This window comes from Orycteropus afer, unplaced genomic scaffold, assembly GCF_000298275.1.
Source record: "Orycteropus afer afer isolate SDZICR_OR568_19922 unplaced genomic scaffold, OryAfe1.0 scaffold00443, whole genome shotgun sequence".
NCBI lineage: Eukaryota > Metazoa > Chordata > Mammalia > Tubulidentata > Orycteropodidae > Orycteropus > Orycteropus afer.
In genome coordinates this window covers 1,607,885-1,626,572 of record NW_006922030.1, presented here as the reverse complement: position 1 = coordinate 1,626,572, position 18,688 = coordinate 1,607,885, and the positions used below count along the sequence as shown (strand labels likewise).

The window sequence follows — 18,688 nt, the reverse complement described above, 5'->3', positions numbered from 1 at the left end:
GAAATAATAATAATTTTAATATTGAATAATAATTCAATTCCTTAGGCTTCTGGAATATCACATTTCACTGATTTTTCTCCTTCCTCTTAGACCATAACTTCTTAGTCTTTGAGGTAAGGGATTCTGCACCAAATGTTGCTTAAATATTGACATTTCCCACTTGGTAGAACCTCAAACTTCTCCCTCCAGCTTTTCTGTAGACAATTAATTCCAGTACCAAATTTTTATCTCTATATACATTCTAAAGTACCAACCCACCTTTAATACATTTGTGCACTAAACGTTTCTACTTAGATTATCCAAAGATTCTCAAACTCAAGGAAATACTAAATAAAACCATTATCCATCTTTCTCCCTCTCAAAATCATGCCATTTTATCTATATTTCTAATATCAGTTGATAGTACCAACAGTCATCCTGTAACCTGAAAATAAAACCTTGAAGATTTCCTCTCAAATAATGATGATTCTCTTAAAATATTTTTGAGACATTATCCTTTTTTTTTTCCCTCTTGGCCTATACAATCTTAATTGAGGACTTAGTCACCACTCATTACCTACTGATTTAGGCTTCTAACAGGTTGTCCTGACTTCAAGCTAACCCTTCCCATCTCCTTTTCCACCCCCAGTTAATGATGCTTAATATAAACTTGCTCTGCTTATAATACTGAAATTATTCTCCAGGAGCTAAAGGATAAATTGTAAATTTACTAACATTATATTTAAAACCTTCCTTGATCTAACCTTCCTAACTGATCAACAACTAGTTTTCTATTTGCAACTTACTACATAGACATAAGGAGCTCTGGTAGCATAGTGCCGAAGGCACTTGACTGGTAACCAGAAGGCTGGTGGTTCAAACCCACAAGCCACTCCTTGGAAAGAAGGTTGGACAATCTACTTTTGTAGTGATACCACCTCAGAAATCCAAGGAGGGGTCGCTATGTGTCAGGTCTGACTCAATGGCAAATAACAGTAACAACAACAATGTAGCCATAATGGACAAATAAAGATAATTCAATGTTTTGTAATTATAACTTTCATCAAGATATTCCTTCACCTAGAATTTCAATCACTCTTCTGTGCACCTAGAACTTTTGTATTTGCTAAATTTTATTTTCTTTGTGATATCTCCCCTTTACTCCCCATAGTCATTTAGTCACACTTTATTCTATAGTACTCTCAACACAGACTATTGTCACTTTTCCCACTTGCAATAATTTGAGTATACTCCACACAAGAATTTGAGAGCAGGGATTATGTTTTTTCATGACAGTAAATCCATCACCTGCTAACCAGAACCAAACCCAGTGCCATTAAGGTGATTCAAACTCATAGTGATCCTACAGGATAGAGTAGAAATGCCCCACAGGGTTTCCAAAGTAATGGTTTATGGAAGAAAATTGGGTTTGAACTGCCAGGTATCAATAAATAATTGGTACCAAATATGTGGAAATTCTATGGCATTCCATGTTTCTAACTTAAAAGTGGCCATTGGGAAATAATAACCTATTTTTACTTTGCTCATGTTTAAAATTCATACTACCTTACAAGAAGATTGCACATGATAGAATTTGGTGGGGCAATTAAAATGTACTGATCTTTATGAATGTGAAAATCAGAAAAATAAATGAAAAGCTTTAAATTGAAGCTATTATCACACACCAATTGTCAAAGAAATTAGATTATAATTATAAATTATACTTCAACAACTGAAAACATTTTAAAGAATTTGTTGTTAGCACAGTCAAGTTTTACATCTCATAGAAATTATTTAGGCTATTCAGGTAATAACTCAATTCCCTGGAATTTTTTCCTGGAAAATTATCCTGAGAATAATATAGATTCCTAAGGTAAAATACCACATTTCATGGCAAACTGTGTACTTTTTAAAATCTCTTCAACCAAAGTTCTAGAACTCAGTACAGAAAAGGTTTAGATAAAAAAATAAATAAACATTTAATAATATTAATTTATGGCTCAATAGCCCACACTCATTCTTGGAAAGCATAGAAGTTTAGAAATAAAAAGCAAAAGCAAGGTCTTGACAAAGAAAGCAAGCTTGAAAAGACACATAAAATCTTTCCATCTCCAGGATGTAAGGAAAGTTGTGGTAGAACATATACCAGCATTCTTTAATCAAGTAAAATTTACTATATCAAATAAATAGCTTATCCTTTTCAAGAAATTAAATAATAAATACTATCAGTACAAGTCAAAGATATTCAATAAGCTTTTAAGCCCAACATACTCTGAAGTTTCTCACCTGGCTGGATGTTTTCTCTTATGATGGTTACGTGGTTATCTCGATCTGGTCGTGTGTGTTCATGCCAAAAGCCTATCACATGGCCCAATTCATGAACAACAATTCCAAATTTATCACAGTTCTTGCCGATAGAGATTGCCTGAGGTCCATTTCCCCGCCGACCTACATAAGAACAGCATCTGGAAAAAAATTAAGTAGAAAATGGAGATGATGGTATACAGGGTGATGCTTGATGAAATACAATCACCAGATTGTAAAGAACCTTTGTAAAAAATTGTGATAAACTATAAAGTACAACATATTCAAAGGCAGAACAGCCTTTCATTAATACATATGTCTAATTTCTTTGGTTTGAATTTCTAGTATCCTGATAAGATTGTGTATAATGGAAGGCAGTAATTCATTGGTCTTGAATTGTTGAGAATCATAGTTCACAAGACACTGCCAAACAACTTTCTTATTGTGGTGTAGTAAATTACATAGTGAGGTTTTTCTAGCCATAGGTCTTTGTAAACTCTGTAGTGGAATTTGCCATGTGTGACTGAGTAGCTCCTGATTGTTAAAGTTATCCACCTGGGGTATTTCTGTTGAGAGTGGCATGAAGCAATCTTCTGAGAAGTTCACTCTCTCTCAGGTGTATAGAATTCTGATGTTGATATTGGTTAGTTTGGCCACTCTGCCAGGCTCAAAAGAAGCCCTCCTAGAGGCAGAAGGAGTCTCTCTGACTGCTGTCTGAGAAAGATATGCTGCTGAGAGAAACATGGTCCTGAGAGATGAGAGAAAGATATGCACTTGCTGAGAGAGAGACACACACTGCTGAGAGATGTGAGAGACACACACTGCTGAGAGAGAGACATGGGAGACACACACTGCTGAGAAAGATACTGAGAGACATGCACTGCTGGGAGAGAGACTAAGAAAGACTGTCGGCTGCAAGACAGCAGGCTGAGAGAGACTAAGCATGTTCCTGAACTTGAATTGTAGCCTGTTGCTTCCCTAATAAACCGCATAATCTGTGAGTTCTGTGTGGCCACTGCAGCCAATTATTAAATCCAGCAGAGAGGTGCAGGAGGAACAGTTGGTACCAAGGTTGGTGAAAGGGCTGGAGGGAGGCACCATGTCCAGTCTTGCAGGAACAGGCCTTGGGCTACTGGTGGTGATTCTGTCTTCCTCTTGTGGGGTTAGAAGAGGTCAGAAGATGTGGCCTCCTTGTCTCTTTAGCACTTATTTATTAAGTTAAAAAGAAAAGTGCCAAAACTTAATGGCTCAAATGCTTAAAAGGAATTTTACTGGTCCAATAATCCAGAGTAAGTATATTTGACAGCCTTTTTTATTGTCATTAAATATGAATATTCCACCTCCCTTTTATGTTAGGGAGTTCTGGTAGCATACTGCTTAAGGCATTTGACTGCTAACCAGAAGGCTGGTGGTTCAAACCCATCAGCTACTTCTCGGAAGGAAGGCTGGCCAATCTACTTCTGTAGTGATACTGCCTCAGAAACCCAAGAAGGGGTTGCTATGAGTTAGATCCGACACCACAGCAATGGTTTGCCTTGCCTTCCTTTATTTCAAAGCAAATGATTCTAATGGCTTTAAATTCTTAAGCATTTTAGGGGTTTAAATCATAATATAGTAGTTTATCTCATACAATAGGAATTACATGGACCAATAGGTGCTGATTATAACAGTTAATTAAGTTTTATTGTGGTTGTTAGGTGACATTGAGTTAGCTCCAACTCATATTGACCCTATTTACAACAGAAGCAAACACTACCTAGTTGTATGCCATCCTCACAATCCTTACTATACTTGAGCCCATCATTGCAGCCACTGTGTCAATCCATCTTGAGGGTCTTCCTTTTTTTTGCTGACCCTCTACTTTACCGAGCATAATATACTTCTCCAGTGAATGGTCAGTCAACAACAAAAAGAAGAGAAAGATAACTGGCAAAGGTAAAAATAAGTGAATTGTGTTTTGCTCTCGAGATTTTTTTTTCAATAGTATGTTTCTAACAGATACATTTTTATCTATTACACACCCAAACAATAAAGTATTAGGTGTAGAAAAACTCAAATTTTGTGAATTTTGGACACATATTAGCTGAAATATTTGCTAACTTAAAGCAACAGTAATGAAACTCAAATATCTGATGATTATATAGCAAGTAAATTATCCACTTTGAGTCATTCTTGATGGTTATAGTTAAAGAAGAAAGTATTTTGCAGTGAAGCAATGTAGTCATTTTATTTAATCAAAAACACTCTTTTGAGCCTACTCACTCCCTTAGAAATTTCCCATAAATAAGATGGGGTTTCATAATGAAAAGGAAAAACATATTTCACAATTTCATTCATAGAGTTATTATTTTACAATGATCCTATAAAAGGAGAAAAATGTGGTAGCTTTGATCCCTGATTTATCTAAGAGTTGTCTTAAGAATAAGAAAATCCAGGTGTTTAGTTGAAAAAGAAAGCTAAATGAATACACATACAAATATTAGGCATGAAGTTATAGGTAAACTGTATACATGCATGGGTACACACAGGTTGTACTCTAAAACCTAAGCACTCATGAGAATGATAGGATAAAGACTCTATTATCAAAACTGATAGGGTAGCACACACAAAGGCACTTTACAAAATGGTGGCAATTGAAAGCCATTATCATTTACAGAAGATAAATAGTAACAGTAAATAACAGGAACAGATAACTTATAGAAAATAAACAGTAAACAACAGGAAGAGATTTGAGGTGAAGTAATTCCCTTCACCCATATGAGTACCCCAACAACATCATAAGAAAGGAACCCATTTATGTCTAAAAGGTGACCTGCTCACCCTTCCAAAATTTCTGTGCTATGTGGTGAGTAAGTAAGCCATAGACCAGATTATCCAGTGTCTTTCTCTCAGCAAGTGTGTCATTAGCTCAGGTCAGTTGTGGTATGGCTGTTTGTTCTCTCTCTCCCTTCACAGTTGTTGTTGGCTGAGTCTGGTCTCCTGTGCTTATTGGTCTAGCTCTCAACCAGCAGCTTTGGGATAACATTGGGCCAATGCCAGGGTTAGACTGTTATTACAAGAGCTCTCAAGGCAAAACTGTTTTACTGGCAACCTCTGAAAGGTGTAGGCTCAGATTTCTGCAGATAACCTCTCAGTCCCCTTCAGAATAGTCCTACTCTTAGTTCCCTCTAAAAAGGGAACCTCTTGTCCCCTTCAAGACAGATTTCTTCCTAGGCCACTCAGGACAGCCCTCCTTTCAGCCCCCTCAGGATAAGATTCTCTTGGCCTCCTCTGGAAAGGCCTCTCTCCGCCCCCTTTAGAATGGACTCCTTTTGGGCCCCTCTTTCCAGGTTTCCCCTGCAGCTACTTCCCTTTTATGGGGCACCCAGTTACACGAGTGCCTTCCACTCTGTGGGCCGACTTTGCCCAGCACTGTCACCACAATGACTGCTCTCTCTGCTGCTGGGCACCCTCTATGCCTCTCTGCCAGCAGTTCTCCCACTGTTTCTCTTTTCTGGGCCTCTTGCCGCTGTTTTTCTTGGTGTAAAGTCTTATCGGTTCAGTGAGTGTTGCCATCTCCATGGTACAGCCATTTTATCCAGGTATGTTGTTGTTGTTGTTATGTGCCATCGAGTCGGACCCGACTCATGGTGAGCCCTCCTTGGGTTTCCGAGGCAGTATCACTGCGGAAGTAGATTGCCCCATCTTCCTTCCAAGGAGTATAGGAAGTACTTAAAGCAGGAACCTGGGTGCAAAGAATGGCACTTCTCTTCAGGCTCTTGTTGATCAGGAGGTTCCCAAAAAACCTCTGTTAGATTGAGAACTTATATAGGAAAACTTGTAAGTTTCAAGACACATCTTTCTTACAAGGATTATAAATGAACCAATCCTTTTATCTGGATAGCAAACTGACCAATTCTTGTAAAACATTTTTATGCAGATAGCAAACTAATCAATCCTTAGAAGCTGTTTAGGTGGATAAGGAAGAGACTAATCACTTGGCAGATTGCAGCTCAACTAATTATTCTGGGGAAATTGCAAACCAAAGGCCAGAAATGAAACTCATTGCACCACAACAGAGTAACATGTAATAAAAAGTAAAGAAAAGAAAAAGTATCATTTAAACATGTCCTTGGAAGGAAGACTGGGCAATCTGACTTAACGGCAGTACGTTTAGTTTTTTGAGGGAGATGTTATCTTGGTTTTTAAGGTCATCCGGGTGTGATGCTATTTTCTTAATAGAGCTTTTGAATTTTTGTTTTTATTTGTATAGCTCTTTTAAAGCGTAAGGAGCTCTGGTGGTGCAGTGCCTAAGGTATTTGACTGCTACCCAGAAGGTTTGGTGGTTCAAACCCATCAGGCACCCAGAGAAAGGATGACTGGACAATCTAATTCCATAAAGATCTACCGTCTCAGAAAACTCAATGGGACTTGCTATAAGTTGGAATCAACTCGATGGCAATGGGTTTGGGCTTTTGTTTTGTTTTGTTTTGTTTCAAAGCATGGCCATTATAAGGTCTTTATACTCTTTTGAGGAAAATATTCATCTATAAGGAAGCTTCATCTTTCCCTAAGCCATAAAAGGTAATCAGGTAATCTAAAATCTGATATTATTTACTACTGTCTAGAAATGGTAAGCCAAAGTACCTTTGAAATTAGCTTATCACTTATCAGGACATCTATAAAGTTGTAATTGGTTCTATTTTTTCAATTTCTGTACTTTAAATACATATAATATTTAGGTTAATTACCAGGTGGTGGCATAGTGGATAAGACACTTGGCTGCTAACCATAAGGTCAGCAGTTCAAACCTGAGCTGTTCCGTGAGAGGAAGATGAGGCAATCTATAAAGATTTACAGCCTTGAAAACACCGTGATTTTTTTTTTCCATTTAAATGGATCAATTCATTTATTTTATTTAATAAGTTTTCCACAAAAATCTCCTCAAGAAAGATCATTAAAATTTAAGATTCACCACTAGAATATAAGATACATGAGAGTTGTTGTCGTTGTTATGTATGGTCGAGTCGGACCCGACTCATAGCGACCCCTCCTTGGGTTTCTGAGGCAGCATCACTACGGAAGTAGATTGCCCAACGTTCCTTCCGAGGAGTGGCTGGTGGGTTTGAACGGCCAGCCTTCTGGTTAGCAGTCAAGTGCCTTAGGCACTATGCTACCAGAGTTCCTAGGTATCTTTATCTCTTCTGTTCACTGATGAATCATAAGTACCTAGAGAAGTGCCTAGCACAGAGCAGATATTCGGTAACTATTTATTGAATGAATAAAATAGCTGTCTATAATTACTGTCCCTAATACCTTCTCACTCAGCCTTAACCCCACTTCATACATTCAACCCCACAATTTCACTACAACTGTTGAGTACAGATCATATCATTAGATTTAGCAATGATCGGTATTCTGCCCTCATTCTAACATTCTTCATCTGGCTTCCAGGACACCACACCACTCTGGATTACCACCTACCTTACTGTGTGCTCTTTTTCTGACTCTTTTGCTTATTTTTCCTTATCAGTTGAAATTTTATTTTATTATTTTTCCACCTACCAAAAAGTACAACATGCAAAAAGAAAAAAAAAAAACCCTAAGCCATTGAGTTGGTATCAACTCATACTGACCCCTCCTTGGGTTTTCAAGGCGGTATGTCTACAGAAGTAGATTTTGCCCAATCTTCCTTCCAAGGAGTGGATGGTGGATTTGAACTGTCAGCCTCTGGTTAGCAGTCAAATGCTTTAGGCACTGTTCCAATAGACATGTAATAAATATTTATTAAATCAGGTGGTAAATATAATGTTCTAGAGGATATAGTGGCTGTTGTTGCTATTATGTGCCACTGAGCGAATTTCAACTCATAGTGACCCCTTGTGACAGAGAACTGCCTCACACAGCTGTCTAGGCTGGAGTTTTTACAGGAGCAGATTGCAAGGTTTTTCTCTTGCAGTGTCATTGGGTGAAATCAAATCACAAACTTTTCAGTTAGCACCCAAGTGCTAACCCATTGTGCCAACAGGCTACTTAGGTGATATATACTTAGATGACATAATAGTTTCATATGTACAATTACAAACATGAAGGAGATTGTTTTACAATAGACTAGGTAAGTGGAATCAAAATGATAAAAGGGATATTATTAAGATATGTTTGCCTACCAGATTAAAGCTAGAAATAGAACTGACAAATGTCACCATCAATATCAACATCACTACCTTGCAGGCTGGGAGCTCTGGTAGCATAGTGGCTAAGACACTTGCCTGCTAACCAGACGGCTGGTGGTTCAAACCCACCAGCCACTCCTCGGAAGGAAGGTTGGGCAATCCTACTTCCGTAGTGATACTGCCTCGGAAACCCAAGGAGGGGTCGCTATGAGTCGGGGCCGACTCGATGGCACATAACAACAACACAACAACCTTGCAGGCTTTCCAAAGTTAACGGTAATTTACTCTAGATTTTGCTAAATGATAAACATCACATGCCACAGCTCTTATGTGATAAATCCTCTATATAAAGGTCTTATTAAAAAAAAAAAAAACTGCCCTTGAGTCGAATCTGACTCAACTCCTAGTGACCTCTCTTTGGGTTTCCAAGGTGATATATCTACAGAAGTAGATTGCCCATTCTTCCTTCTGAGGAGTGGCTGATGGGTTTGAACCACCAGACTTCTGGTTAGCAGTCAAATTCCTTTGACACTATGCCACCAGTGCTCCTATAAGTCCTATCAGACTGCTAAAGGTATAACTTAGAAAATATCTTATTCTACTTAGCCCTAGTATTTTGTGTAACACAAACTATAAAACTCTTCAATAATTTAAAGGATTTTTTTTTTTCTGAGATGGGAGAAATAAATAAATAAATCCCCATAATAACATAAAAAATCATGAATTTGTTGTCAATAATGGTAATTCCAAATGAAATTTATCAAAGCCACAAAATGATTACCAGGTCAATGATTGATTCCTATAAAAAGTATACTACTGAAAAAATAATACAGACAAGACTTCAAAATATAAAAATGAGTACCAAAACAAATCATCAAAATAAACCATTACTATTATAACAGTCAGAAATATATGTATATATAAATAGTAAAGAGTTCAGCAAGTACAGGATTAAGTATCTTTGGGCAAGGCACAACTCCAGTTTCCACATCTCTAAAATAATTGAAATACATCTTCCCAAATATCTCTTTAAATTCTCACATTCTTTATTTTATGATTTTATATAAAGTATTTAGAACAAAAACAGGAACATATGATAGTGAATGGGGGTAAAAAGCTGGTTAGGATAACACAAATGAAATTAAAACTTAGAAAAGAGCAAAATTAATAATAGAAGATAGATAGAAATATGGATTTTTAGCAAACAAATCAAATAGTAAATTAGTAAGCGATCAGTGCTTTGGACATGTTTTATAAAATTGAAAGGTAGCAAGGAGTAATAACGTATTAATCTGAATACATTTTATATTTAGAAATATGTAATCTGAGTTATATCCATTTCCATTTGACAACTAAGAATGAAGAGCACAAACAACTGAGACAAAGAGTATCATTACAGAATATTATGAAAAATTGTACTCCGATCAATTTAAAACCTAGAAGAAATGGACAAATTTTTAGAAACACACGAACTATGTGTGTTTGTGTTTTGCACAAACAAAACTAGAAAATCTAAATAGGTCCTTAACAAAAAAAAAAAAAAAAATGGAAGATGTTGTAAAAAACTGCCACCTCCCTCCCCCCAAAAGAAAAAAAGCCCTGACCCCTACATGGCTTCACTGGAGAATTCTACCAGAAGAGTTGATACTGATTCTATTGAAACTATTTCTGAACACAGAAAAGTAGGAATACACTCTAATTCATTCTGTGAAGCCAGCTTACCCCTGATACCAATGTCAGGCAAAGATACTACCAAAAAAGAAAATATCCCTCATGAATATAGATGAAAAAGTTCTCAACAAAATTCTAGCCAACAGAATTCCATGGCATATCAAAAAAATAATACATCAAAATCAGGTAGGATTCATATCAGGGATACATTCAAAAATCAATAAATATAAGTCATACAATAAATAAAACAAAGGAAAAGCATCACATGGTCGTCTCAATCAATGCAGAAAAGTCATTTGATAAAAATCTTTCACTCTTTTCTGTTAAAAACTGAGCAAAATGGGAAGAGAAGGGAAATTCCCCAACATAATTAAAGCCATGTATGCAAAACCAACAACAAACATTATTCTCAGTGGAGGAAGATTAAAAGCATTCCCTTGAGAACAGGAATGCTCTTATTCATTACTGTACTGGAAGTCCTAGAGAGAGCAATAATGCAAGAGAGGGCAATGAAGAAAGAAGAAGTAGAACTATCTTTATTCACAGATAACGTGATCCTACACATAGAAAATCCCAGAAACTCCACCCCCCCAAAAAAAAATTAGCGGAACTAGTAGAATTTAGCAAAGTGGCAGATTACAAGATCAACACACAAAAATCAGTTGAGTTCCTCTATACTAACAAGGAGAACTGTGAGAAAGAAATTAAATAAATAAATAACATTTACAGTAGCCCCCACAAAGGATAAAATACTTAGGAGTAAACCTAATCAGGGACATAAAAGACTTATTCAAGGAAAACTATAAAACACTACTGCAAGAAACCAAAAGAGATCACATAAATGTTAACTGTTGTATTGTTAGGTGTTATTGTGTAGGGTCCAACTCATAGTGACCCTATGTACAACAGAATGAAACACTGCCCTGTCATGTGCCATCCACCATCCTCACCATACATACATATATATACCCATACATATATATGTGTGCGTGTGTGTGTACAATGACATATATGGATATATGTAAGTATATGTATGAATGTATAAGTGTTGTAGGCATATGTATATACATGTTTGTGTGTGCTGAATATATATCCACCTATATAATAAAGCACATAGAGGGCACAGTGGTGGAGACTTCTTAAACATATCTAAACAACTCATTTTACTAGAGTGAAATGCTCAGGACCACAGTCTCATCAGACAACTCAGTCAATTGGTATAACATAGTTCAGAAAGATAATATTTTACATTCTACATTGATGATTATCTAGAATGTATCGAGAATCCAGGATATTAACAGCTTGCAAGTGACCACCTAAGATACAACCATTGTCTCCTCATCTGGAGTAAAAGAGACAAGAAAACCCAAGATTAAGAGAAGAAACTAGTCTACAGGATAAATAGGCCACATGAAGCATGCCCTATTCTAATCTGAAACCAGAACGAGTCGGTGCCCAGCTACCACCACTGACTGTTCTGACCAAGGACACAAAAGGAAGTCCTGGATAGAACAATAGAAAATATAAAACAAAATTAAATTCCTAAAAACTTCCAGACCTACTGGACTGATAGAGGTTAGAAGAACTCCCTAGACTATTGTCCTAAGAAACTCTTTGAAGTTGGAACTGAGCTACTCTTTGGACATCATCTTTCTGATGAATAATAGATTGGCTTATTAAATAAACAATATCACTCGTGAATTATGTGCTCCTTTAAATAATCAACTATGTGATACCAAATGGTAAACATTTATCCAAAAGCAAAGATGAGAAAGAAAACTAGATCAGTGGAAATAGAACAAACAGAATGAGAATGAGAATGCTTACACACTGTAAAGGTTGTAACCAATGTCACAGAACAATTTGTATATAAATTATCAAATAGTAACCCAATTTTCTGTGTAAGCTTTCACATAAAATACATTAAAAATGAGTCTCTTGAAGACAGCAAAGAAAAATAAATAAAAGAACGAGGAGGTATTTGAAGGGTAACCAAAAGTAATCAAGCCAAAATTGGAGTAATTTAGAAGGAAATGTTGCTTAAATAAGTCATAAAACAATTATGGAACTATTAAAAAATATCTGGAAAAGTAATAATGTATAATTATGTTTTTAATGTCACTCACAATCAAGAGTAAAATCCCTTACATTTTTACATTAACTTAAATGCTCCCAGAAATTATGGTAGAACAAAGAAAGATGACATAATCTCCCCCTATAATAACTAGTAATTTTTTTTTTCCCAAAAAGTATATGACAATAAGGCAAGAATTACTTCCTCCATTAGAATTGAGCATTTCTTCAGATTGCCCTATATGAACTTTAACTCTGAAAATCCAAATAGTTCTAGCTGATTAGAGAAAATTCTTCTTTACAGAAGGATTTCAAGGAATAAATGCAGAAGGAATGAAATAAAAGAGATTTAGAGAATCTTCATTATCCTCGTTTTGCAATGAACATTCATGATTACTGAATTAATTGTGAAAATATTGACAGGACTTTTACAATTGACTGCCACCACTTGATTCTACTGATCAATAGCATCATGTCAAGCGGGGAGTCCAGAAACATGTGCCTCCTTACATGAAGCAATATAAAGTAGACAGCACAACCTATCAAGTATTTCTTAGCAAAAGTAATTAATTAAAAATGAAGTTCAATTTAATCAAGTCTTCACACATAAATTCTATTTACTAGAAATACTGGGGAGAGAGGAAAAATAAAAACTTACAATGAGGAAGCAAACAAAAAAAGGAGAATATGGGAATCTTTAAGGGAACTGTTTCTTCAACAAACTCAAGAAAAAAATTAAAGGCAAAGAGATGAGGGGTGAATAAAAGACTGCTCTAGAATAAGAGACTTCAGTGACACAAATGATGAGTGAGGCTTATTTGAATTCTGATTCAAGAGAACCAGTTGTCAAGAGACATTATTTAGGTGCCAGGGGACAACAAGCTCAATTGGCATAACATACTACGGAAAAACATAGTTCCACATCCTACTTTGGCAAGTAGTGGCTGGGATCTTAAAAGCTTGCAAGTGGCCATCTAGATGCAATGATGGGTCTCTCCTCAGAGCAAAGAAGAATGAAAAAAATCAAAGATACAGGGAAACAATTAGCCCAAGGGACTAGTACACCACTTGATTCTCAGCCTAATAGACTATGAGACCAGAAGAACTAGATGGTGCCTGGTACCACTGTCAACCACTCAGAGGGGGATCTATGTAGGAGATCCTGGATAGAGTGGGAGAACAATGTGCAACAAAACTCAAAACCATTAAAAAAAAAAAAAAAAAAGTGGTCCAGGTTTGCTGGTCTGATAGAGCCTGGTGGAACCCCTGAGACTATGGCCCCCAGCTGCCCTTCAGGTCTGGAACTGAACCCCTCCTGTGGCTTCCAGACAAACAAAAGATAGGCATATGAGCTGAACATTTATATTAGGTAAATACACACCTTAGAGAGATCAATCATGGGAGAATAGAAGGGCTGTGAATGCACAGGGAGACTGCTCAGGGGTGCAGGAATGCATGGGAGGGAAGGACACAGGGAAGAGGTAACTATGGGGAGGAAGTAGGAAGAGAGCTATTGCATTGTGGGAAATTGCAGTCAATGTCATGAGACAAAGTGTACGCGAACTGCTGTATGGAAAATGAATTTGCTCTGTAAACTTTCACCCAATTCACAATAAAAATTAAAGAGAGAGAGAGAGATTATTTAAATAATTGGGGAAGGTCTATATAGATTAGGGAACTCCTGGGTGATACAAATGGTCAAAACTCAACTGCTAACTGAAAGGCTGGCAGTTTATATCCATCCAGAGATGGATCAGAACAAAGGCCTGGCCATTGATAACCCTACTGTGAAACACATGGAGTGCCCATGAGTAGGAACTGGCATGATAGCAACTGATTTGGGTTTCTATATAGAATTAAAAATATAAATAAATAAATAACCCTCACTTCCACTGAGTCAAATTCAATGAAAAAAAAAAAAAAAGATGATATTAAGGGATTATTTTAAATTGTATTAGTTATGATATTAATATTGTATTTCTGTAAAAAATGATTTTACCTTGTAGATACTTGAAAGAGACAATAAAGTATTTGCAAGTGAAATTATCTGATGGCAGGAATTTTCTTTAAAACATTAAAGAGAACAACATAGAGAAACAACAATTACAACAAGAAAAATTACAAAAAGAAAAGAAAAAAAAACAAGTGTTAACAAAAAGTTGACAATTCTTGAATCTGATGGATTGGTAGATGGGATTTTTTTGTAAATTTTAAAACTTCCACAATAAAAAACATCTTAAAGTATGAAGAATTTCTTTGAGATCTGTTATTATTCAATCATGTCTGAATCATGGGATTTGTGGAGAGATGTGGTGGAGGAAGAAGTTAAAAATGGAAGATGTGGTCAGTTCATGGCATTTCTTAAATGCTGTATTAAGGAACTTGAATTTTATTCTCAGGCCAGCATCTCTTCAAAATATATTCTGGGATACTGGTTTACATTCTTCACTTGAAAACAAGCAAGGGAGAGTGGGGGCTAGAAGTGCCATTTTAAGAGTTTAGATAACTCTATATTCTACATTCCTTCCAATTAGCTGGATATTGATAATGTTCATTAGAACATTGTTATGGAAATACTTACTGAAATTTTACATAACATTTTCATAGCTAGCAGAATTTATTATTTTTGGGGGAGAGGGGATGGGGATAAATTGTTATCCAGTAAGAAGCAAATCTAGAAACCAAAATTATAGGAAGAAACACTAAACAACCTTAAGGAGTCTGGTAAATTGATCTGACCTGTATATTAAGAAGATAATTATAGTGGCAGTGAATTTTGTTGTTGTTGGTAGATGCCATAGAGTCAGTTCCAACTCATAGCAATCATATGTACAACAGAAAGAAACACTGCCCAATTCTGTACCATCCTCACAATTCTTGTTATATAGGAGTCCATCATTGCAGCCGCTCTGTCATTCCATCTCGTTCAGGGCATTCCCCTTTCTTGCTGACACTCCACCTTACCAAGCATGGTATGCTTCTCCAGGGAAGAAAAATTAAAGGCAACATGAGCAAACCAGGTGAAGTGAATTCTGGCCATTCTCATTTCCAGGGAGCATTCCGGCTGCACTTCTAGAATACATTTGTCAGTACTTTTGGCAGTTCATGTTACTTTCAGTAGACTTCACCAACACCACAACTCAAAAGCATCAACTGTTCTTGAGTCTTCCTGATACCTGATTCATTGTCCACCTTTCAGATGCATATAAGGCTATTAAAAATAACAAATAACGTAGCTTGGGTTAAGCACACCTACTACTCTTCAAAGGGACATCTTTGCTCTTCAGCATTTTAAAGAGGTCTTTTGCAGTGGCATAGGGACTAAGGCATTTGACTGCTAACCAGAAGGCTGGCAGTTCAAACCCACCAGCCACTCCTCGGAAGGAAGATTGGGCAATCTTCCTTGATACTGCCTCAGAAACCCAAAGAGGGGTCACTATGACTCAGATCCAACCCAACAGCAGTGAGTTTAGTTTTGTTTTTTTGCTGCATATTTGCCCAATGCAATACATCATCTGATGCCTCCACTGCTGCTTCCATTGGTGTTGATTGTGAAACCAAGTAATATGAAATCTTTCACAACTTCAATCTTTTCTCCATCAATCATGATGCTATTTATTGGTCCAGTTGTAAGGATTTTCATTTCTTTTATGTTAAACAGTAACCCATAGTGTAGACTATACTATTTAATCTTTATCAGTCATCTTCACTTTCAGCAAACAAAGTTGTGTCGTCTGCATACTACAGGTTGTTAATGAATCTTCCTCCAATCCTAATGACATGATCTTCTTCATATACTCCAGTTTTCTTGGATTATTTGCTCAGCCTACAGGTTGAATAAGTATGGTGAAAAGATACAACCCTGATGCACTCACTTACTGATATTAAACCATGTAGTATCCCCTTATTCTGTTTGAATGACAGCCTCCTGGTCCATGTACAGGTTCCTCATGAGCACAATTAAGTGTTCTGGAATTCCCAATCTCCTCAATGTTATCCATAATTTGTTATGATCCACATAATCTGATTTTGCAGTTAATAAAGCACAAATAAATGTCCTTCTGGTATTCTTTGCTTTTAACCAAAATTCATTTGACATCAGCAATTATATCCCTCATTCCATATACATTTCTGAATCCAGCTTTCATCTGGAAGTTCCAGGTCATTATACCACTGCAATTGTTTTTTAATTATCTTCAGCAAAATTTTACTTGTGTGTGATAGCAATGATACTGTTCAGCAACTTCCACATTCTGCTGGATAACCTTTCTTTGGAATGGGTACAAACATGGATCTCTTCTAGTCACTTGGCCAGGTGGCAGTCTTCCAAATTTCTTGACACAGATGAGTAAGTGCTTCTAGTGCAGCCTCCATTTGTTGAAACTTCTAAATAGGAATTCCGTCAGTTCCTGGAGGCTTCTTTTTCACCACTTCCTTCAGTGTAGCTTCAACTTCTTTCAATACCATTGGTTCTTGATCATATGCCACCTCCTGAAATAGATGAATATCAATTAATTCTTTTTGCTACAGTGAGTCTGTGTATTCCTTCCATCTTCTCTTGATTTTTCCTGCATCATTCGATATTTTGCTCATAGAATCTTTCAATATTGAAACTCGAGGCTTAAATTTTTCTCTTCAGTTTTTTAGTTTGAGAAATGCTGAGTATGTTGTTCCCTTTTGGTTTTCTAACTCCAGGTCTTTGCACACTTCATTATAATAATTGACTTTGTCATCTCAAGCTGCTCTTTGAAATCTGCTGTTCAGCTCTATTATTTGGTCACTTCTTCCATTTGCTGTAGCTATTCTCTGTCCAAAGGCAAGTTTCAGAGTCTCTTCTGACATCCATTTTGGTCTTTTCTTCCTTTCCTGTCTTTTTAATGAAATTTTGCCTTCTTCATGGATGATGTTCTTGATGTCACCCCACAATTCATTAGGTTTTCTTTTGTTGTTGTTCAAGGCATCAAATCTATTCAACAGATGTCCTCTAAATTCAGATGGGTATAATCAAGGTCATATTTTGGCTTTCATGGGCTTGTTTTAATTGTCTTCAGCTTCAACTTGAACATGCATATTTGCAATTGATGGTCTATTCCACAGTCAGCTCCTGGCCTTATTTTGGCTGAAGATATGGAGCTTCTCCATCACTTCTTTATACAGATGCAGTTGATCTGATTCCTGTGTATTCCATCTGGTGAGGTCCACATGTAGAACTGCCATTTATGTTGTTGAAAAAGGGGTATTTGCAATGAATAAGTCATTGGTTTTGCAAAATTCTATCATGTGATCTCCAACATCATATCTATCACCAATGCCATAATTTCCAACTACCAGTGATTCTTCTTTGTTTCCAATATTTGCATTCCAATCACCAATAATAATCAATACATCTTGATTGCATGTTTGGTAATTTTAGACCACAGAAGTTGGTACAAATCTTCAATTTCCTCATCTTTGGCTTTGGAGGTTGGTATGAAAATTTGAATAATAGTAGTATTAACTGATCTTCCTTGTAGGCATATGGATATTATCATATCACTGACAGTATTGTACTTCAGGCTAGATCTTGAAACATTGTTTGTGATGATGAATGCAACACCATTCCTTTGCAATTTGTTATTCTTGACATAGTAGATCATATGGTTGTCTGAATCAAAATGGCCAAAACCAGTCCAATTCAGCTTATTAATGCCTAGGATATTGACTTTTATGAGTTCCATTTCATTTTAGACAACTTCCAATTTTCCTGTTTGTTCTTCATACATTCCATGTTCTGATTATTAATGTATGTTTCCTGCTGTTTCTTCCTCCTTTGAGTCATGCCACATCAGCAAATGGAGGTCCTAAAAGCTTTACTACATCCACATCATTAAGGTCAACTCTACTCTGAGGAGGCAGCTCTTCCCCAGTCTTATTTTGAGTGTATTCTGACTGGAGGGGCTCATCTTCTGGCATTATATCAGGCAATGTTTCAGAGCTATTCATAGTTTTCCAGTAATATATCAGTGTTTCACTACTTTTCATAAGGTTTTCACTGGCCAATTCTTTGAGAAGCGGATGGCTCCTTCCTTCTTCCAAGTCTGTCTCATTCTAGAAGTTCCACTGAAACCTATTCACCATGGCTGACCCTGCTGGTATTTGAAATAACAGTGGCATAGCCTCAAGCTTCACAGCACCATATAAGCCACCACAGTACAACAAATTGACAGACAAGTGGTGGCAGTGCTATGAATTGTGGCAGTGAATTTTAGAGCAACTTAAACAGACCAGGTGTGAAGTAATAAACGAATGAATAAGGTACTGACATGGGATAGAGATTGAATCAAAATGAGTATCAACGGAAACTTTGGAGGAAGTGCAACAGAATCATTAGACAGCAATGCTGAAGTTTCTGAATTGGGGGAGTGAGATATTGGCAATACCATTGTTAGAACAAAAGACAAAGTTGCTGAGGGAAGGGAAGAATAAATTTGGGGTTGATGAACAAATCTCTGTGATCAAAGAATATATTT

At 36.6% G+C, this 18,688-nt stretch overlaps 1 protein-coding gene across 1 annotated transcript in view; it reads right to left on the bottom strand.

The window, feature by feature from the left end:
• TLL1 (tolloid like 1) overlaps nt 1-18,688 on the bottom strand; it is a 381,362-nt gene that overhangs the window by 197,505 nt on the left and 165,169 nt on the right. Inside the window, exon 6 of the mRNA XM_007954208.2 lies at nt 2,266-2,444. Coding sequence (XP_007952399.1) covers nt 2,266-2,444 — 179 coding nt within the window. The remainder of the gene's footprint in view (nt 1-2,265; nt 2,445-18,688) is intronic.